This window comes from Oxyura jamaicensis, chromosome 2 (assembly GCF_011077185.1).
Source record: "Oxyura jamaicensis isolate SHBP4307 breed ruddy duck chromosome 2, BPBGC_Ojam_1.0, whole genome shotgun sequence".
NCBI lineage: Eukaryota > Metazoa > Chordata > Aves > Anseriformes > Anatidae > Oxyura > Oxyura jamaicensis.
The window spans coordinates 65,503,083-65,517,687 of NC_048894.1; the positions used below are offsets into that span (position 1 = coordinate 65,503,083).

The 14,605-nt window shown below is 37.5% G+C and overlaps 1 protein-coding gene across 3 annotated transcripts in view; it reads left to right on the forward strand.

The window, feature by feature from the left end:
* The window catches only part of FBXL2 (F-box and leucine rich repeat protein 2), a 53,056-nt gene that overhangs the window by 32,029 nt on the left and 6,422 nt on the right, over positions 1-14,605 (forward strand). For 2 of the 3 annotated variants that reach the window (XM_035316203.1, XM_035316202.1), the window contains exons 6-13: positions 1,784-1,852; positions 1,939-2,034; positions 2,366-2,492; positions 2,687-2,761; positions 7,100-7,230; positions 11,732-11,792; positions 13,311-13,355; positions 13,935-13,991. In XM_035316203.1, the coding sequence (XP_035172094.1) occupies positions 1,784-1,852; positions 1,939-2,034; positions 2,366-2,492; positions 2,687-2,761; positions 7,100-7,230; positions 11,732-11,792; positions 13,311-13,355; positions 13,935-13,991 (661 nt within the window). Of the gene's footprint in view, positions 1-1,783; positions 1,853-1,919; positions 2,035-2,365; positions 2,493-2,686; positions 2,762-7,099; positions 7,231-11,731; positions 11,793-13,310; positions 13,356-13,934; positions 13,992-14,605 lie in introns of all 3 variants that reach the window. The other variant, XM_035316204.1, reaches the window with a different exon arrangement.

The window sequence follows — 14,605 nt, forward strand, 5'->3', positions numbered from 1 at the left end:
CCCAGAGCATTTGTGCAGATGGTCCCTGTGTCCTCAGTAGTGGAAGTCATGACTGAAGTGGAGGAGGTAGGGAAGGCAGGCACTAAGAAGGTAGCTGGGAAGGAAGTAAGGAAAAGAGGCTGGAGGAAAGAGGACAGGTAGGCAACAGTTTTCCTCCCCATTAATTCAATTTTTGTATTCACTGTAGGCCCATGACTGTTTTTCAGAACACTAAGGCTAGGGGACTGCAGTGAGGGTTGTGGCCAGAACCAAAAATTTAAAATGGGTTCAGGTATTTGTGTGAGAGGGGGAAGATGTCAGGAGTTACAATATTTTTGAATAATAATATATTTAGTAAAGAGATATTTTTGTAGTTGTTTAGTATGTAGCCTGTGTACATTGATGTAAATAGGAAAATGGACAGGGTTGGCTGAGACCAGCTATTAGACTGCTAGCAGTACGCATAAATGCATCCATAATAACTAACAAGTACGGATGGTTGTGTCTGATAAACTTTAGGAAAGATGATGCTTTACCCCTGAAATGTAACTAGATGAACTAGATGATACTGAAATTACCCACTGAATGATAAAGCTGTGAACTTTAAGACTTTCAAAACAGTAATATGAGAAATGGCTTTAATTTGGGGATATTTATCTGAAAGCAACTTTACCTATCAGGAGTTTTGCACTGATCCATTAGTTTTGGGGCTGATACTAATTTCTCTTTTTATCCTTCCTCTACATCCACCTTTAGTTTAAAAAAAGGCAGTTATCAAAGTAGGTTATATTGGCTATATAAGTACTGAATGTTTGTGGCATCTCTGTTAGGACATGCCCCACAGTTGAATCTCAAAGTCTGTTTACTGTTCCTGCAAGTTATGACAGAGTGTAGTGTCATAGATGTGATTTGAAGAGAGTCTCGATTGTAAATCTCACTCACGTGAATTTTGGAATAGCTGTTTTAAGAATTCACGTGGAAACTATCACCAATATAACTGTTTGCTGGTTTTATTTTTTTTTTTCCTTTGTTTTCAATCCATACTGGAGAGCCAGGAAGTTGTTGCCATCTGAGTGTGTAGTCGGATCTGCTAACCATGGCAAGCCTCCAGATAAAACTGTTTTTGTGTGTTTCCTCCATCACTGCCAATAAAATCCATGTAGTTGGAGGGAACATGGGCATAAAAACAGTGCTCTGAAATGCAGTGCAGCTGTAAATATTGCTCTGGAGAGATGAAAAGAAAGTTGATGCATTTCTTCTGGGTAATTAGTATAATGATACATACAGGCTTTTAGTCTGCACAGGCTTTTAGCCTGCGCAACACAATTCTGTGTTGTGCAGGCTACATTCCTGCATTTGCATTTGATGTGGGAGTCAACTCCTTAATAAGGCCTACAGGAATTTCAGTAATGAGATGTGTGAAAACTCTCCTGAAGCTTAAGTATGCTTAGTATTTAACTGATGTGGTATTTCAACCTTTGTGTTCATTCCCTTAATGATTTTAGTTAAGGCATTTGAAGCAAATCAGTTCTGTTCTATGACAGAATTAAACACCTTGATCAAGCAGTATTTGAGAGAGGAAGAGCACTTGGTTTCAGAGTTACTCAAGACAGAACTTGCAAGAGCTAAATGAAAAAGCAGCCACTGAAACAGATGTTCTACTCTGTGGGTTGAAGAGCAAGCTTTTTCCTTGAGATGGAAGGCATTAGAGGACAGAGTGCACTCTAGACTAAATTATAACAGTAATTCAGTTACTAGACATAACAGTAATTCTCTTTTTGTTGCTGTTTTGTTGCTGTTTTAGGACCTTTGCACAGAACTGTAGAAACATTGAACACTTAAATCTAAATGGGTGCACAAAAATCACTGACAGGTAAGTCAAAGAGTTTTTTTGTTTGTTATTGGAATTTGGAAGAAGAAGTAGCTGAAGGTATTTTTAGTGTGTCTGCTGTTTTGCAGTACGTGTTACAGTCTTAGCAGATTCTGTTCCAAGCTGAAACATCTGGATCTGACATCTTGTGTAGCCATCACAAACAGCTCTTTGAAAGGCTTAAGGTAAGAAGATTTAGTGTTTTGTATTAAAAGAATTTAAAGAGCTGTTCAATATATAATACTTTTTTTTTAAAAAAAAAAAAAAAAAAAAAAAAAAAAACACAGTGCCTAACCTTAATATTGTGCATCAGCACTGACTGTAACTTGTATCTAGCACTTCTTGGGTGTGGACAATGATGTTTGTGTGTGGTCTTTTCTCATGACTTTTCTGCGGAGGCCTGGCACAGTCCACTGGCTATCATTAATTTCTAACAGTGTGTTTAATTTGGGTGTCCCACTGTTATGACTATTTGAAGGCTGGATTTAACTTTATGTATTTTTTTAATTCTCCCAGTGAGGGTTGCAGAAATCTGGAACATTTGAATCTTTCCTGGTGTGATCAGATTACAAAGGATGGTATTGAAGCACTGGTGAAAGGGTGTAGTGGACTAAAAGCACTATTTCTTAGAGGTTGCACACAGGTACATAACTGCTTGGGTGATCATTTAGAAATACGTTTTTTCTTTTGGCTTTGTGAAATCTTCATGAATTAAAAATATTGTTTTTGTTATAATCTTTTGTTCAATATTGCAAGATGTGTATGCTCCTTTGTCTAGTTTGGTTTGCTTTTAATTTCTTGTTTCCTTTCCTATGTCCAATTTAATTGCTAACACAGTTAGAAGATGAAGCACTGAAACACATTCAAAATCACTGTCATGAACTTGCAATCCTGAATTTGCAATCCTGCACAGTAAGTATTTGAAACTTCAAAAGATATATTCTCTAAGAATTGTAAAATATTTTCAAATGCTAATGAATTCAGTTATTGCATACTTGAAAAATTCAAATTGTACATCTCTGCAGTTTGCAGAATTCTACGTGGAATAGATATCTAAAATGAACTGTCTGTTCCACAGCTGAATGTAGATTTGGAGTGTTGGGTTATTTTTCCTCATTCCACCTTTTGACTGTAGCAAGCTCCAGAGTTTGAATTAACTGTGTTCATTCAACTCAGATGAATTGTGTATGTATTAAAACATACAGTTTTAAAGATGTAGTTCATATTCTCCCATATGTTAAGGTCAAACATTTTGCTGTGTTCATTTAAGGTTTCTAATGGAGCAGAAGCCATTTTGTGGGCTACATAATGGAGAACAAAGTGCAATGGCATCATAACAGGATGATTCAGAACCATTTAAGTAGAAGGGCATGTTTTTTGCAGCGTTAATGGAATAATACATTGATTTGTAATGAAATGACTGGGAATCATACATGTTCAGTTTTTCAGTCATACAACTTCAAATGTGATTTTTTATTTGATTTTGGATTTTTTTCTACAGTTTTATTGCTAATTTATTGTGCCATAAAATCTACTTGGGCTCAAACATTGAAATATGTTTCCTCAATTAATGTGGCATGGGACCATTTTTGTTAAGATTTGATGGAATTTTTTGATTAAATTAATAGACTTTTTTAAAAAAAATTTTGATTATTTTGAAGTATTAGGGATTATTACAAGTTACCTTAAATTTTGAAGAAACTAGAAACAATATGAATACAAATCTTAAGCTTCCATGAGGCACGTCTAAGGAAAGAGAATTCTCAGATTTTTTCAATCCGAAATTTGTTTCAACCCTTTAACGTCCTCAGAAAAAAATGAAAGAAAAGGAAAATCAAGCTAGCTACTTTAGCACTACAGTTGTATACGTAATGATAATGGAAATGAATAGAATTTCCTTCTTTTTGATCAGAACCACACTTAAAAAAATAAAGGTAGGGCATATTTTCATTCCGTTTCGCTCTTCATTTTGTCGTCGTCCTCATAGCTTCTTTTTCTGTTGTGTTTTACCAGGGTCTAATGAAATATAGCAGGTTGCAGCCTTTTATGAATATTTTTGCAGAAGCCTTTTGAGGTCTGACAATACTCAGTTACGATCTCTGCCACCTAAAAGGGGCATTGGCATAGAAGTGTACTGGAGTTTTCCATTGGCCAGTATATTAGTTGTCACTAATATAAATATAAATAAAAAAAAAAAATGTGTTTCTCCTTTTGAATTGTTTGAGTCGATAAGTTTGTATGTACTACCTAGTTGTGTGTGCTTTGAAGCTCTATTTGACTAGAGAACTTGCTGGCCTCAGAAGCATGCTTCCAGAAGCATTTAGGCTCTTTGTGATCAAAGGGCTAGCACTGATTTTTTATACAGCAGGTCTGCATATGCTTCATATGATCCACACTTTAATACTAGTAGCTCTGTTTTATGGTCTTTTTAAAATGACAGACCAGCTCCAGTTGCTGTGAAATTAACTTACCATAGAATCAAAGGTTTGGGTTGGAAGGGACCTTAAAGAGCATCAAATTCCCCCCCCCCCCCCCCCCCCACAGGCAGGGACACCTCTCACCAGAGCAGATTGCCCAAAGCCCCATCCAACCTGGCCTTAAACACTTCCAGGGATGGGGCATCCACAACTTCTCTGGGCAACCTTTTCCAGTGCCTCACCACTCTCTGAGTAAAGAATTTCTTCCTAATACCTAATCCAAATCTGCTCTTTTTAAGTTTAAACCCATTGCTCCTTGTCCTGTCACTATACTCCCTGTCAAAGAGTCCATCTCCAGCTGTCCTGCAGGTGCCCTTTAGGAGCTGGAAGGCCACTGTAAGGTCTTCCTGGAGCCTTCTCTTCTCCAGGCTGAACAACCCCAACTCCCTCAGCCTTTCTTCATAGGAGTGGTGCTCCAGTCCTCTAAGCATCCTCGTGGCCCTCCTCTGGACTCATTCTAATACATCTATGTCCTTCTTGTGCTGAGGGTCCCAGAGCTGGATGCAGTGCTCCAGGTGGGGTCTCATGAGAGCAGAGCAGAGAGGAACAATCACTTCCCTCGCCCTGCTGGCCACGTTGCTTTTGATGCAGGTCAGGACATGGCTGGCTTACTGGGCTGCAAGCACGCGTTGCTGGCTCATGTTCAGCTTCTCATTAGTGAACACCCCCAGGTCCTTCTCCTCAGGCCACTCTCAATACATTCTCTTCCCAGCCTGTGTTTGTACTTGGGATTGCCCTGATCCAGAAGCAGGACCTTGCACTTGGCCTTGTTGAACCTCATGAGGTTTGCACAGGCCCACCTCTCAGGCCTGTCCAGGTACCTCTGGATGTCATCCCTTCCCTCCAAGTGTGTCAACCACACCACACAGCAAATTTTCTGAGGGTGCACTATAGATCCTACAGTCCATGTCATCAACAAAGATGTTAAACAGCTCCAGTCCCCTTACTAACTGCTGAGGAACATCACTCGTTAATGATCTCCACTTGAGCCATTTGACATTGAGCCATTTGACTGCAACTCTTTGAGTGCAACCATCCTGCCAATTCCTTATCCACCAAGTGGTCCACTGATCATCACAGAATCACAGAATGGCTTGGGTTGGAAGGGACCTTAGAGATCATCTAGTCCCAAGCCCCCTGCCATGTGCAGGGTTGCCACCCACTAGATCAGGTTGTCCAGGGCCTTGTCCAGCCTGGTCTTGAACACCTCCAGGGATGGGGCATCCACAAGCTCTCTGTTGCAAATACCGATACTACTTCTGGAAACTGCACATCTGAAAGGTACCATCTTAAGAGTGTAGAAGCTTGTAGACATTTTTAACCACTTTTCTTTCCTGGGAGGGATATAAGCATTGAAATGACAAGTAATTTCAGAATAAGAACATTTTTATATATTACTTGAAGGTTTTGCCCATTTGCAGCAGCAGCAGCATAGAGTTTTATGTAGTCCCTACCTATAAAATAGTTCATTTTCCCAGTGATAATGTCATGAGTCTCTCTCAAAGGAAACAAGAAAAAAATAAAACAGAAAATAGCATATTTTGAGTCAAAGCCAGAAAACACTTGATTGACATTGGACTTTTAATAACAATAAATATTATTAATAAAAGCTTAGCTTCTATAGTTGATGCAAGTCCTTATGGATCCACAAAAAGAAGACAGGACTTCTAGCTTTCTGTCTGGAATATTTTTTATGTGATAGAACAATTTGAAAATTCAAAATGCTAATATTAAAAAATGATGTTTTGAGGGGATCATAAGGTGATGTCCCTTTGTGCTGAAATACAATTTCTCACCATGTTTTCTTCTATGAAATGTAATGTTTGTGGTAATGGTTAGCCTCAGAAATACGCTATAGTGGTGTTAGCATACGTAGGTGGGTGGCTTATAAAAGGAATGTGAACTTTAATTTGGAAGATGTTAGCTGGCTTTGCTACCGTTGCAAGAGTAATGCTAGTTCAGGAAATAAAATAGGCTTATCTCACCGTGAAGGATCAGTCCATTCAGCAGAAAAATTAAATTTCTTGGATTAGGAGTGGGAGGGAGGGGAGAACACCTTCCAGAATAGAGTACATATAAATAAATATTTGCACATACATCCAATAATCTAGTTCCTGTTGCTGTTTTGTGTGCAGCTGCACTGGGGCTATTTCTTACAGCATCTGTTTCAGAGATATTTTTTTTATTCATCTCCCAAATTGAGAGTTACTTTTTTTAAAGAATATCTAGTACAGAACACTTATGACAAATGAAAAACCTTGTTCTTTGAATCAAACCGCAAGTGAAGGATTTTTACCCTTGGGTCTTGTAGCTCCGATGTAAAATAGGTAGTTACCTGTCCTGCATTGAGCTTTTTAAGCTTTCTTTTGCACTGTTCATAAACTTACCTGCAGAGTCATTGGAATGAAAGACCTGAACTCTACAACTGTATAAGAAATAAGACACTAGACATGATGATAACTACACTCTAGAGAAAAAATAAAAAAGCGGTAAGTGAAAATTATAAAGCAAATACAAAGTAAGCAAGACTTCCTCTGTTCTTTAGACTGCCTTTGAGCAGTTCTCCAGATCTGTGGAAAAATGCATAAGTAGGAAACATCTGTGTTGATTATCTTCAGTGTTATCAGTGAACATGGTATCATTATGTTATTTTCTGATTGAAAAGCCACAGGTTGCCGTGGTTATATACAATGTGACACAAAGTTCAGTAATATGACTTGATTTTTGTTCTTGACAGATGACTTGATAACTTCAGCCTTTTTCTGTGTTGCAGCAAATTTCAGATGAGGGTATTGTAAAAATCTGTAGAGGATGCCATAGACTTCAGTCACTGTGTGTTTCTGGCTGTAGCAACCTTACAGATGCTTCTCTAACAGCACTTGGTCTAAACTGCCCAAGGCTGAAGTGAGTATGTCATGAGCACATCGTATGTATGTCGTGTTATTTCTGGCCTGATCTAAGAAATTCACTTCTGAAGATAACAGCTGATATCTGCAGGTTTGATTTAGTTTTGTGTTGTTCACGTTACCTTTACAATCAAAACATTAAGTTAGAGGTACCAGCTGAATCTAAACTAGAGGGTGGGTTCTCAGTGTAGCTATCATATGAATGTAGTCCACTATATATAAGAAAAAAAATAATATATGACAAATAAACCATTCTGAACCTAGCAGTTCATTTCTGTGCTTCTAGTTGAATGTTGTGTATTTGTTATGAGCCAGATGAAAGAAGATCTAAAGCCTATTTTTTTAAAGGTGAAAGTGTCTGTGGTTGTCTTGAGATATATTTAATCTAATGTGGTTTTATATGATCATTTGTCTTGAAAAAATTAACTAAGTTATACTTAAGTATTGTATTTACAGTTTTTATTATAAATGCATTTTTAATATGCTCTGTAGTAATATGTATCCTGGTATTCTTAAACAATGACATGGAGTGCACTAATGCCACTGTAAGCACTGAGGATTTGTGTTTCTGGGATGAATTTTGTTTACTGGGCTCAAAAGCCGGTTGGAATTCTTGTCATCTGAGGCTGGTTCTTCTCCAACCTTTTCTTGGTATCTGTTAGGGCAAGTGCTAATATACTTCTAGAGCAGCAAATTACAATGTGGAGTTAAGGTATTGGCTTTGTCTCCACCTTGCATGTTCCTGGGGCTGGGATAGCACTGAAGCTAGTTTTAATTGGAGCCTCCCCCACAGCAGGGAATCATGCTGCTTGAGGGATGTTTGCTTTTGGCTTCCCTCACCATCAGCAGCACAAAAGGGCTGGGAGAAGGAAAACAGCCATGGCTTTATTATGTCATTACCATATGTGAATTATCTGTCACTTAAAAATAATATAAACTTTCACATTGATACAGTTTGTATTTTCATGTGTATTATGGTAGTATTCTCTGAAGAGGGGAAAGTTTCAGCTTTAATAATGAGGTTCTGTTGTGCAGCAGCTCTAGTTGTAGAGACAAGTAATATGAATTGTAAGGCCTAATTTTAATATAAACAAAGTCAAAACAAAAGATCTTTGGATGACACTAAATTACTATTTCTGACAGGAACATGCAGGAATCACCACTTTTTATTACATGAATCACAGATGAATGGAGCAAAACAAAGTTTATAAAAATTAAGGGGAACTACATTCAGATGCCAGTGTGCAGTATGCTGAAGATCAGAGTATCTGTCTGAATTAAAAAGATCTCTTGTCACTTTAGGAAACCTTTCCTTAAGACAACTACAAAATGATGATCTCCTTCACATAAACCATTCATACTCACAAGAGCTTATGTATTCCTATGTTGGGGGCTTAGGGAACTTTTGACACGTTTAATTGTATTCCTTAGGAAGTCGTGCTGTTATTACTGGTCTTATATGATGGCTCCAATTCTCTCAATTCACAGCTCACATAGGAAATTAAAGGAAGTCTAAAGTGTTATTAATTGCACAGTTCTTTCTAGGAGGAGTACAAGCTTAGCAAGAATCATTTTTCTTTAGAAGAATATTTAATATCTTCTAAACAGGAAGTAGTCACTCATACAGGCAAGCCTGCCTTTGTTATGAAAATTGTTAGTCCCTGTCTGTGCCACAAGGGGGAAGGTTTCTGCTGTTTGCCTTCTGTAAAGAGGTGAAGTATAAGGAAAGAAAATTGACCCTTTGCAGTGATGACTGCCAAGCAGCCTGTGGTGGAAAGATGGGTGATACATCTAGTTAGATCTAGACCTTTGGGATCATGTGTTGAAAATACTTGATTAAAAAAAAAAAAAAAAAAAAACTTGGAAATCAAACAAACATAATTCCAGACTTGTTCATGCCTTCTGAATATTTCAGTGTTGAGTATGAAAGAAAACTTGCAAGAACCTAACTCTCATGCATCTGCTGGATATGCTGGCTGTGGTAGGAAACTTTTGAATACTTTCAGTGTTGTGCCACTCTCACTTGACTTTGGGGTTTTGGATGTCCTACTATGCTTTTTTTTTTTTTCTGGGATAGTGCTGTGCTCTGCAGCTGTTACCACTCTTCTGGAAAACAAATACTAAGCTTGACCAACTCCCTTCAGCTGTTTTTTTTTCCCCCATGTCAAGATATAGCAGTCTCCTGATAGCCTTTGTAAAATCTACTCATTTAAGTGCTTGATACCTTTTTTTTTTTCCTATTTTTTTAAACACTTTTTAGGGTTAAAATACTGGTAGTTTTTTTGGTGAGGCTTATTGAGAAAAACACCTGTGAACACTGTTGCTTCCAGAATATCTTTGTCTAGATATGGCTGCAAAAATTAGGATCATGTTGCTGTTAGCCCTAACAACATTGTTGCACACCTGCTGCTAATTCACAAAGAGTAAGGAGGTGCTGTGCATGGGGATGCTCCAGGTGTGCCCGAAAGACATATGTAGATGATGAGTGCTGCTGTGAGGTCTGTCTCAGAGAGCACTGATTTATAGCAATAGGGAATCCACTTTGGAGTATAATTTGCCTGTTCAGCTCCTATGCTAGATACTTTGACACAAATCAGTGGATAAGAAATAGAGGCCAGCAGTATCCAGGGGAAAAAATAAAATAAAAAAAATCCTGGAGCCCTCTAGAATTAAGTGCAGTCACTAAAATAAAGCAAAAATTAGAAGTTCACTCATTTCTGTGCAGACCAATGCCATTCCACTTGATTTTCATATTGGGACCTGACTGATGCCGTGTACTGGTATGTAGCTCATTCTCCCCATTCTGCTTTTCCGACTGACTACCCACCCAGTTTCAGGAAGGGTAGAACTGCTAATCTTCTGGTCTCTTACCCCCTGCTTCATTGTTCTTCAGAGTTTTTCAACTGGTTGTGCTGTAAGTAGCATCCCCACTGATTTGCCCACTGTAGACGTTATTATTTTCCCCCTTTAAAGTCAGAAGCATAGGGAGTCTAATGGTTGTCAGAGTAGATGGGGTTAAAAGCAAGTGAATGATGAAAGGAGTAAGAAGGGTAACAAATGTGACCTGAATTATGCTAATTATGCTTGTTGTTGTTGCTTATGGGTTGTTTGGTTTTGTTTTTCCTTCTTCCTATCTGGTAATTTTCAGATTAGCTGAGTGTTTTGTGATGGGTTGCTAACTGCCCTTCAGGGAAGGGGACAAAGCCACCAAATACAGGTGCATTTACAAGTGTGTACATGAGCGTGGAAAGAACAATACAGAGGTGTTATAAACATCTATAAGGAAAGTGGTAGTTGTCCTGTACCTCTCTCTTGGCTTTTTGTGAGTTTCCTTCTGAACCTCATGAATAGTTCTCTGAAAATGGTTATCAAGGGTGTATAGCCTGTGGGGCTGCTTGCCTCTAAGCTCAGCTGTGCTTTTGTCTTTTGGCTTGGAAGAGATTGATTCAGCAAAGTCAGAGGCCCACATCTCACAGTCTGATGAAATTGTATTTTTCTCATGGACACAGCATGGCTTTTCCCTTTGCACTTTGTTCATAGCAAGAACCCTTTCTTATGACCTCTTAAACTAGTGGACAGATCTACATGCCTCTGAGTGCCACCACAGCAAGAGTTTCTTTGTTCATCTTTCTCTGCCTCCTTCCCTACCACCCCCCAGTAGAAAATAAATGTTTGCTGTGGTAAATGAACAAGTTGTACATAATTGTGCTTCTGATACCATAGTACTGTGCTTTCTCCTTATTCATCTTGATACTTACTCCACTTGCAAAGTAAAAAAAAATGCTCATTAAAAAAAAGAAGAAACAAAAAAACACATCAATGGGATAGAGGTCTGGAGTGCTGTTTGGGGCAGTTGACCTTTGCTTTGTCAGCACTGCTTCCTACTGCCTCTTGAAATAGCGTTGGATTTATCTTTCCAAAATATTCAGTGTTATTTTCTTTAAGGTTGTGCTGTTGTAGTTTATTGGTCTTGCTTTGACCTTTGAGAGTTTATGCTCTTCGCTTTCTGGTGACTTTTTTCACAATGCTTTGTGCACAGGCTCTGAGAGCAAATTTCTAGTAAGCAGTTTCTCAGTTCTGTGGCTTCTCAACTTCCTGTGTTTAAATGACATGTTTTAGATGTAGCCTTTGTCAGTGTTTTTCTTGACTCAGGGTGTATTCTTGCATATAGTTGCTAAGATAGCACTTGAGAAAACACAAGCATTTTGCTGTCTTACTGAAACAAGAGGTGAAAATGCCTACAATTATGCATACTTTTTTCACTAAATATTGAGAAAATTTGAGTATTAAACTTCATCTGTGCTGTAATTATTAGACTCTTCTTATAAATGGGATCTAAAGTCTGCAAATCACTGTGGAAACTAGGCATGTGTGTTTGCTATTAAGATATAAGATAGAGATAAGTATTTATTTTTAAGTTTTATAAGACAGATTTGTGTCTCAAATACATTTGCTTTCCTCTGTATTAATGTTTTCTTTAATATTGAAAACTTTTTCAGGATTTTGGAAGCTGCAAGATGTTCACATCTTACAGACGCTGGTTTTACCCTTTTAGCACGGGTAAGAGTCATTTCAGAAAGTTACAGCCTACTTTGTTTTCATTGCTGCTAAGCAGTAGTCCTGCTGGGAAGGAATATGAGAAGAAGAAAAATAAAGGAGAAAGAATCCATTGGAGGAGGGACAAAAATGTATTTTATTTCTTTATTGTACTTAGAGCCGCAACTTGATCCGTTTTGCTATACTTCTCTTGTTTTCTCTTGTTTTCACTTTTTTTCTCTCTTTTTTTTTTTTTTTGGTATGTTTAAATTGGATTTGTTATGCTTAGCATAACAATTCTAAAATCTCATTACTCATTCTAGCCAAATTTCCCATATAAAGATGACACATACCTTGTCATGTTTACACCTAAAATCATCATAGAATAGGCTATTCTGACCATACTTTCAAACTACAAAAAAAACTTTCAGCCATGTATTGTAAACTATAAGGGCTCGTGCTGGGATTCATGCTGTACATATGTAAAGTAAACATACCAATTATATCAAATGCTTAAAGTTATACTTGTATGCTTGTTGGTTTGAGAAATCTGGACACAAAAATAATAATACTCTATAGACAGGATTAATTTATACTAATGATATTTAGCATGAATTAAAGTCTTTCCAGCCACAGTGGTTAAACAAAGTGGTTTTCTAATCATTCACCAGTACAGCCTTGGTCTTCCAGTAGTCACCTGAAGCCTGCTTCTGGGAGCTGCTATTAAACCATTTCTTCCTGTGCCTGCTAACAATAAGGGCTGGGGGTAGGTCTGAGCAGAGGCACATAGTGGTCTGCTACAAGGTCACAAGGTTACATCATTTTCTTGAAATTAGTCATAATCAGCTATTGCAAACACTTCTAAAACTCTACTAGAGATCTCTAAGAATATTGGAATATTGGGAAAATTGCTTGTATTATTACTGGGAACAAAAAAAAAAAAAAAAAAGTGAAGTGCAGCTTTCTCCCAGACTTAAAGTAGAACTTATTTTAATATTTTTGTCATTCAGTAGCAAAACAAATTGTTTTAAGTCTTCATTCTAAAAGCATGGTGATAAATAGAGGTTTTACAGGCTTAAGTGTCTTTCAGATTAGTTTGATGCAGGTTGATGTACACAGAAGTTGGATTCATCTGTATGTAGATTAGTTAACTTTAATAGAGATGCAATAAATAATACAGGTTTGAATTGAAGCTCATCTCAAGAGGGGGGAGGAAGGCAAGGATGGTTGAATTCTGTTCACATACTGTTGCAAACCTCACAGGGCAGACCTCACAGGAGAAACATCCTTTAGTAAGAAAAAAGACTGAAAGCATAGCAGTTTGGGAGGTGGGGGGGGGGGGGGTGTATTGCTAGTTTTTTGTAGTTTTTTATTATTAATAATAATTGTCCTTTGGTTGTCAAACACTTGAAGGGATGTAGCTCTAAATTTCTTCTTCAACGTTGTGCTTTCCCATGTCACTAGCCCTGTGCATGATCTCATGGCTATATGTTGTTTTATTTCATTTTTTATTTACCTTTTCTTATTTTTTTTAAATTTTAGAATTGCCATGAGCTGGAGAAGATGGACTTGGAAGAATGTGTTTTGGTGAGATTTAATAGGAAAAGGAATATCAAATGTTCAGTGCAAGGATGTAGTGCCAATAAGAACATCAGCACTTTGAGATAAATATGCTTTGGCAGTTTTGGTGGTTTTTGTTGTTGTGTTTTTTTTTTTTTTCTTAAAGAGTGCTGTGGTATTGAGTAAAAATACAACTACTGGGAAATTCTATACTAGGAAATAGAATCATTAAGGTTGGAAAAGACCTTCAAGATGATCTGGTCCAACTGTCACCATGCACCAATGTCACCCACTAAACCATGTCCCAAAGCACAAGGTTCAACTTTTTCTTGAGCATACCCAGGGATGGTGACATCACCACTTCCCTGGGCAACCCGTTCCAATGCCTGACTACTTTCTGAGAACAAATGTCTCCTAATTGCCAACCTAAGCCTCCCCTGGCGCAGCTTGAGGCCATGAGGTGATGGAATCACCAACAGGTGATTTTATGTTTTTCAGAAAAGTGCATGACAGAGATAAAACAGCTTTCATCTGTTACAGAAAGGGATATCTTACTTGAGGGTTGCCCTTGCTACTGCCAGTAACTTATGTTTTTGTTTTCCCTAGATAACTGACAGCACGTTGATACAACTTTCTATACACTGTCCTAAACTACAAGCATTGGTAAGTTTAACTTCTGTATGTGAACTTTAACACATAACCCCAAACTGTATATATACACAACTGTGATGACATAGCTGTGTGGATATCCAGGCTATCTAATATACAGGCTATCCATCCTGTATATTAGAAAGTTTCCTGAAGTAGAATGATACTATCCAAAAATAGGCAGATTTCACAAGTGTTCTAAAAGAAGCAGATTACTACTGAAATAATTAAATAAATTACGTGATAAAAATCATTACCTCTGGTTACTACAGTGAGTAGTAACCAGAAAACTTATATTTTATGGTTAACATCCTTCATATGTGATTCCTTAATTCAAATAAAATGTTTTATAGGCAATTTACTGTACTCAGATCCTTTATAGATGTTCTTGTGTGTTTACTAATGTTTTTTTTTTTAGGGAGTATGAGACTTCAAATTACAGACTGAAGCAAGTCAAATACTGAATAAACAAAAAATAAAAAAATCAAGTAAAGATAAATCCAAATCCTGTTCTGTAATCAATGCATGTTCTGTATTGATCTGCAAATCCTGTTCTGTAATCATATATGTTTTGCATGCAAGCAGTTCTTCCGAGGACTAAGTTTATCTAGTAAATTGTGGAACTTTTT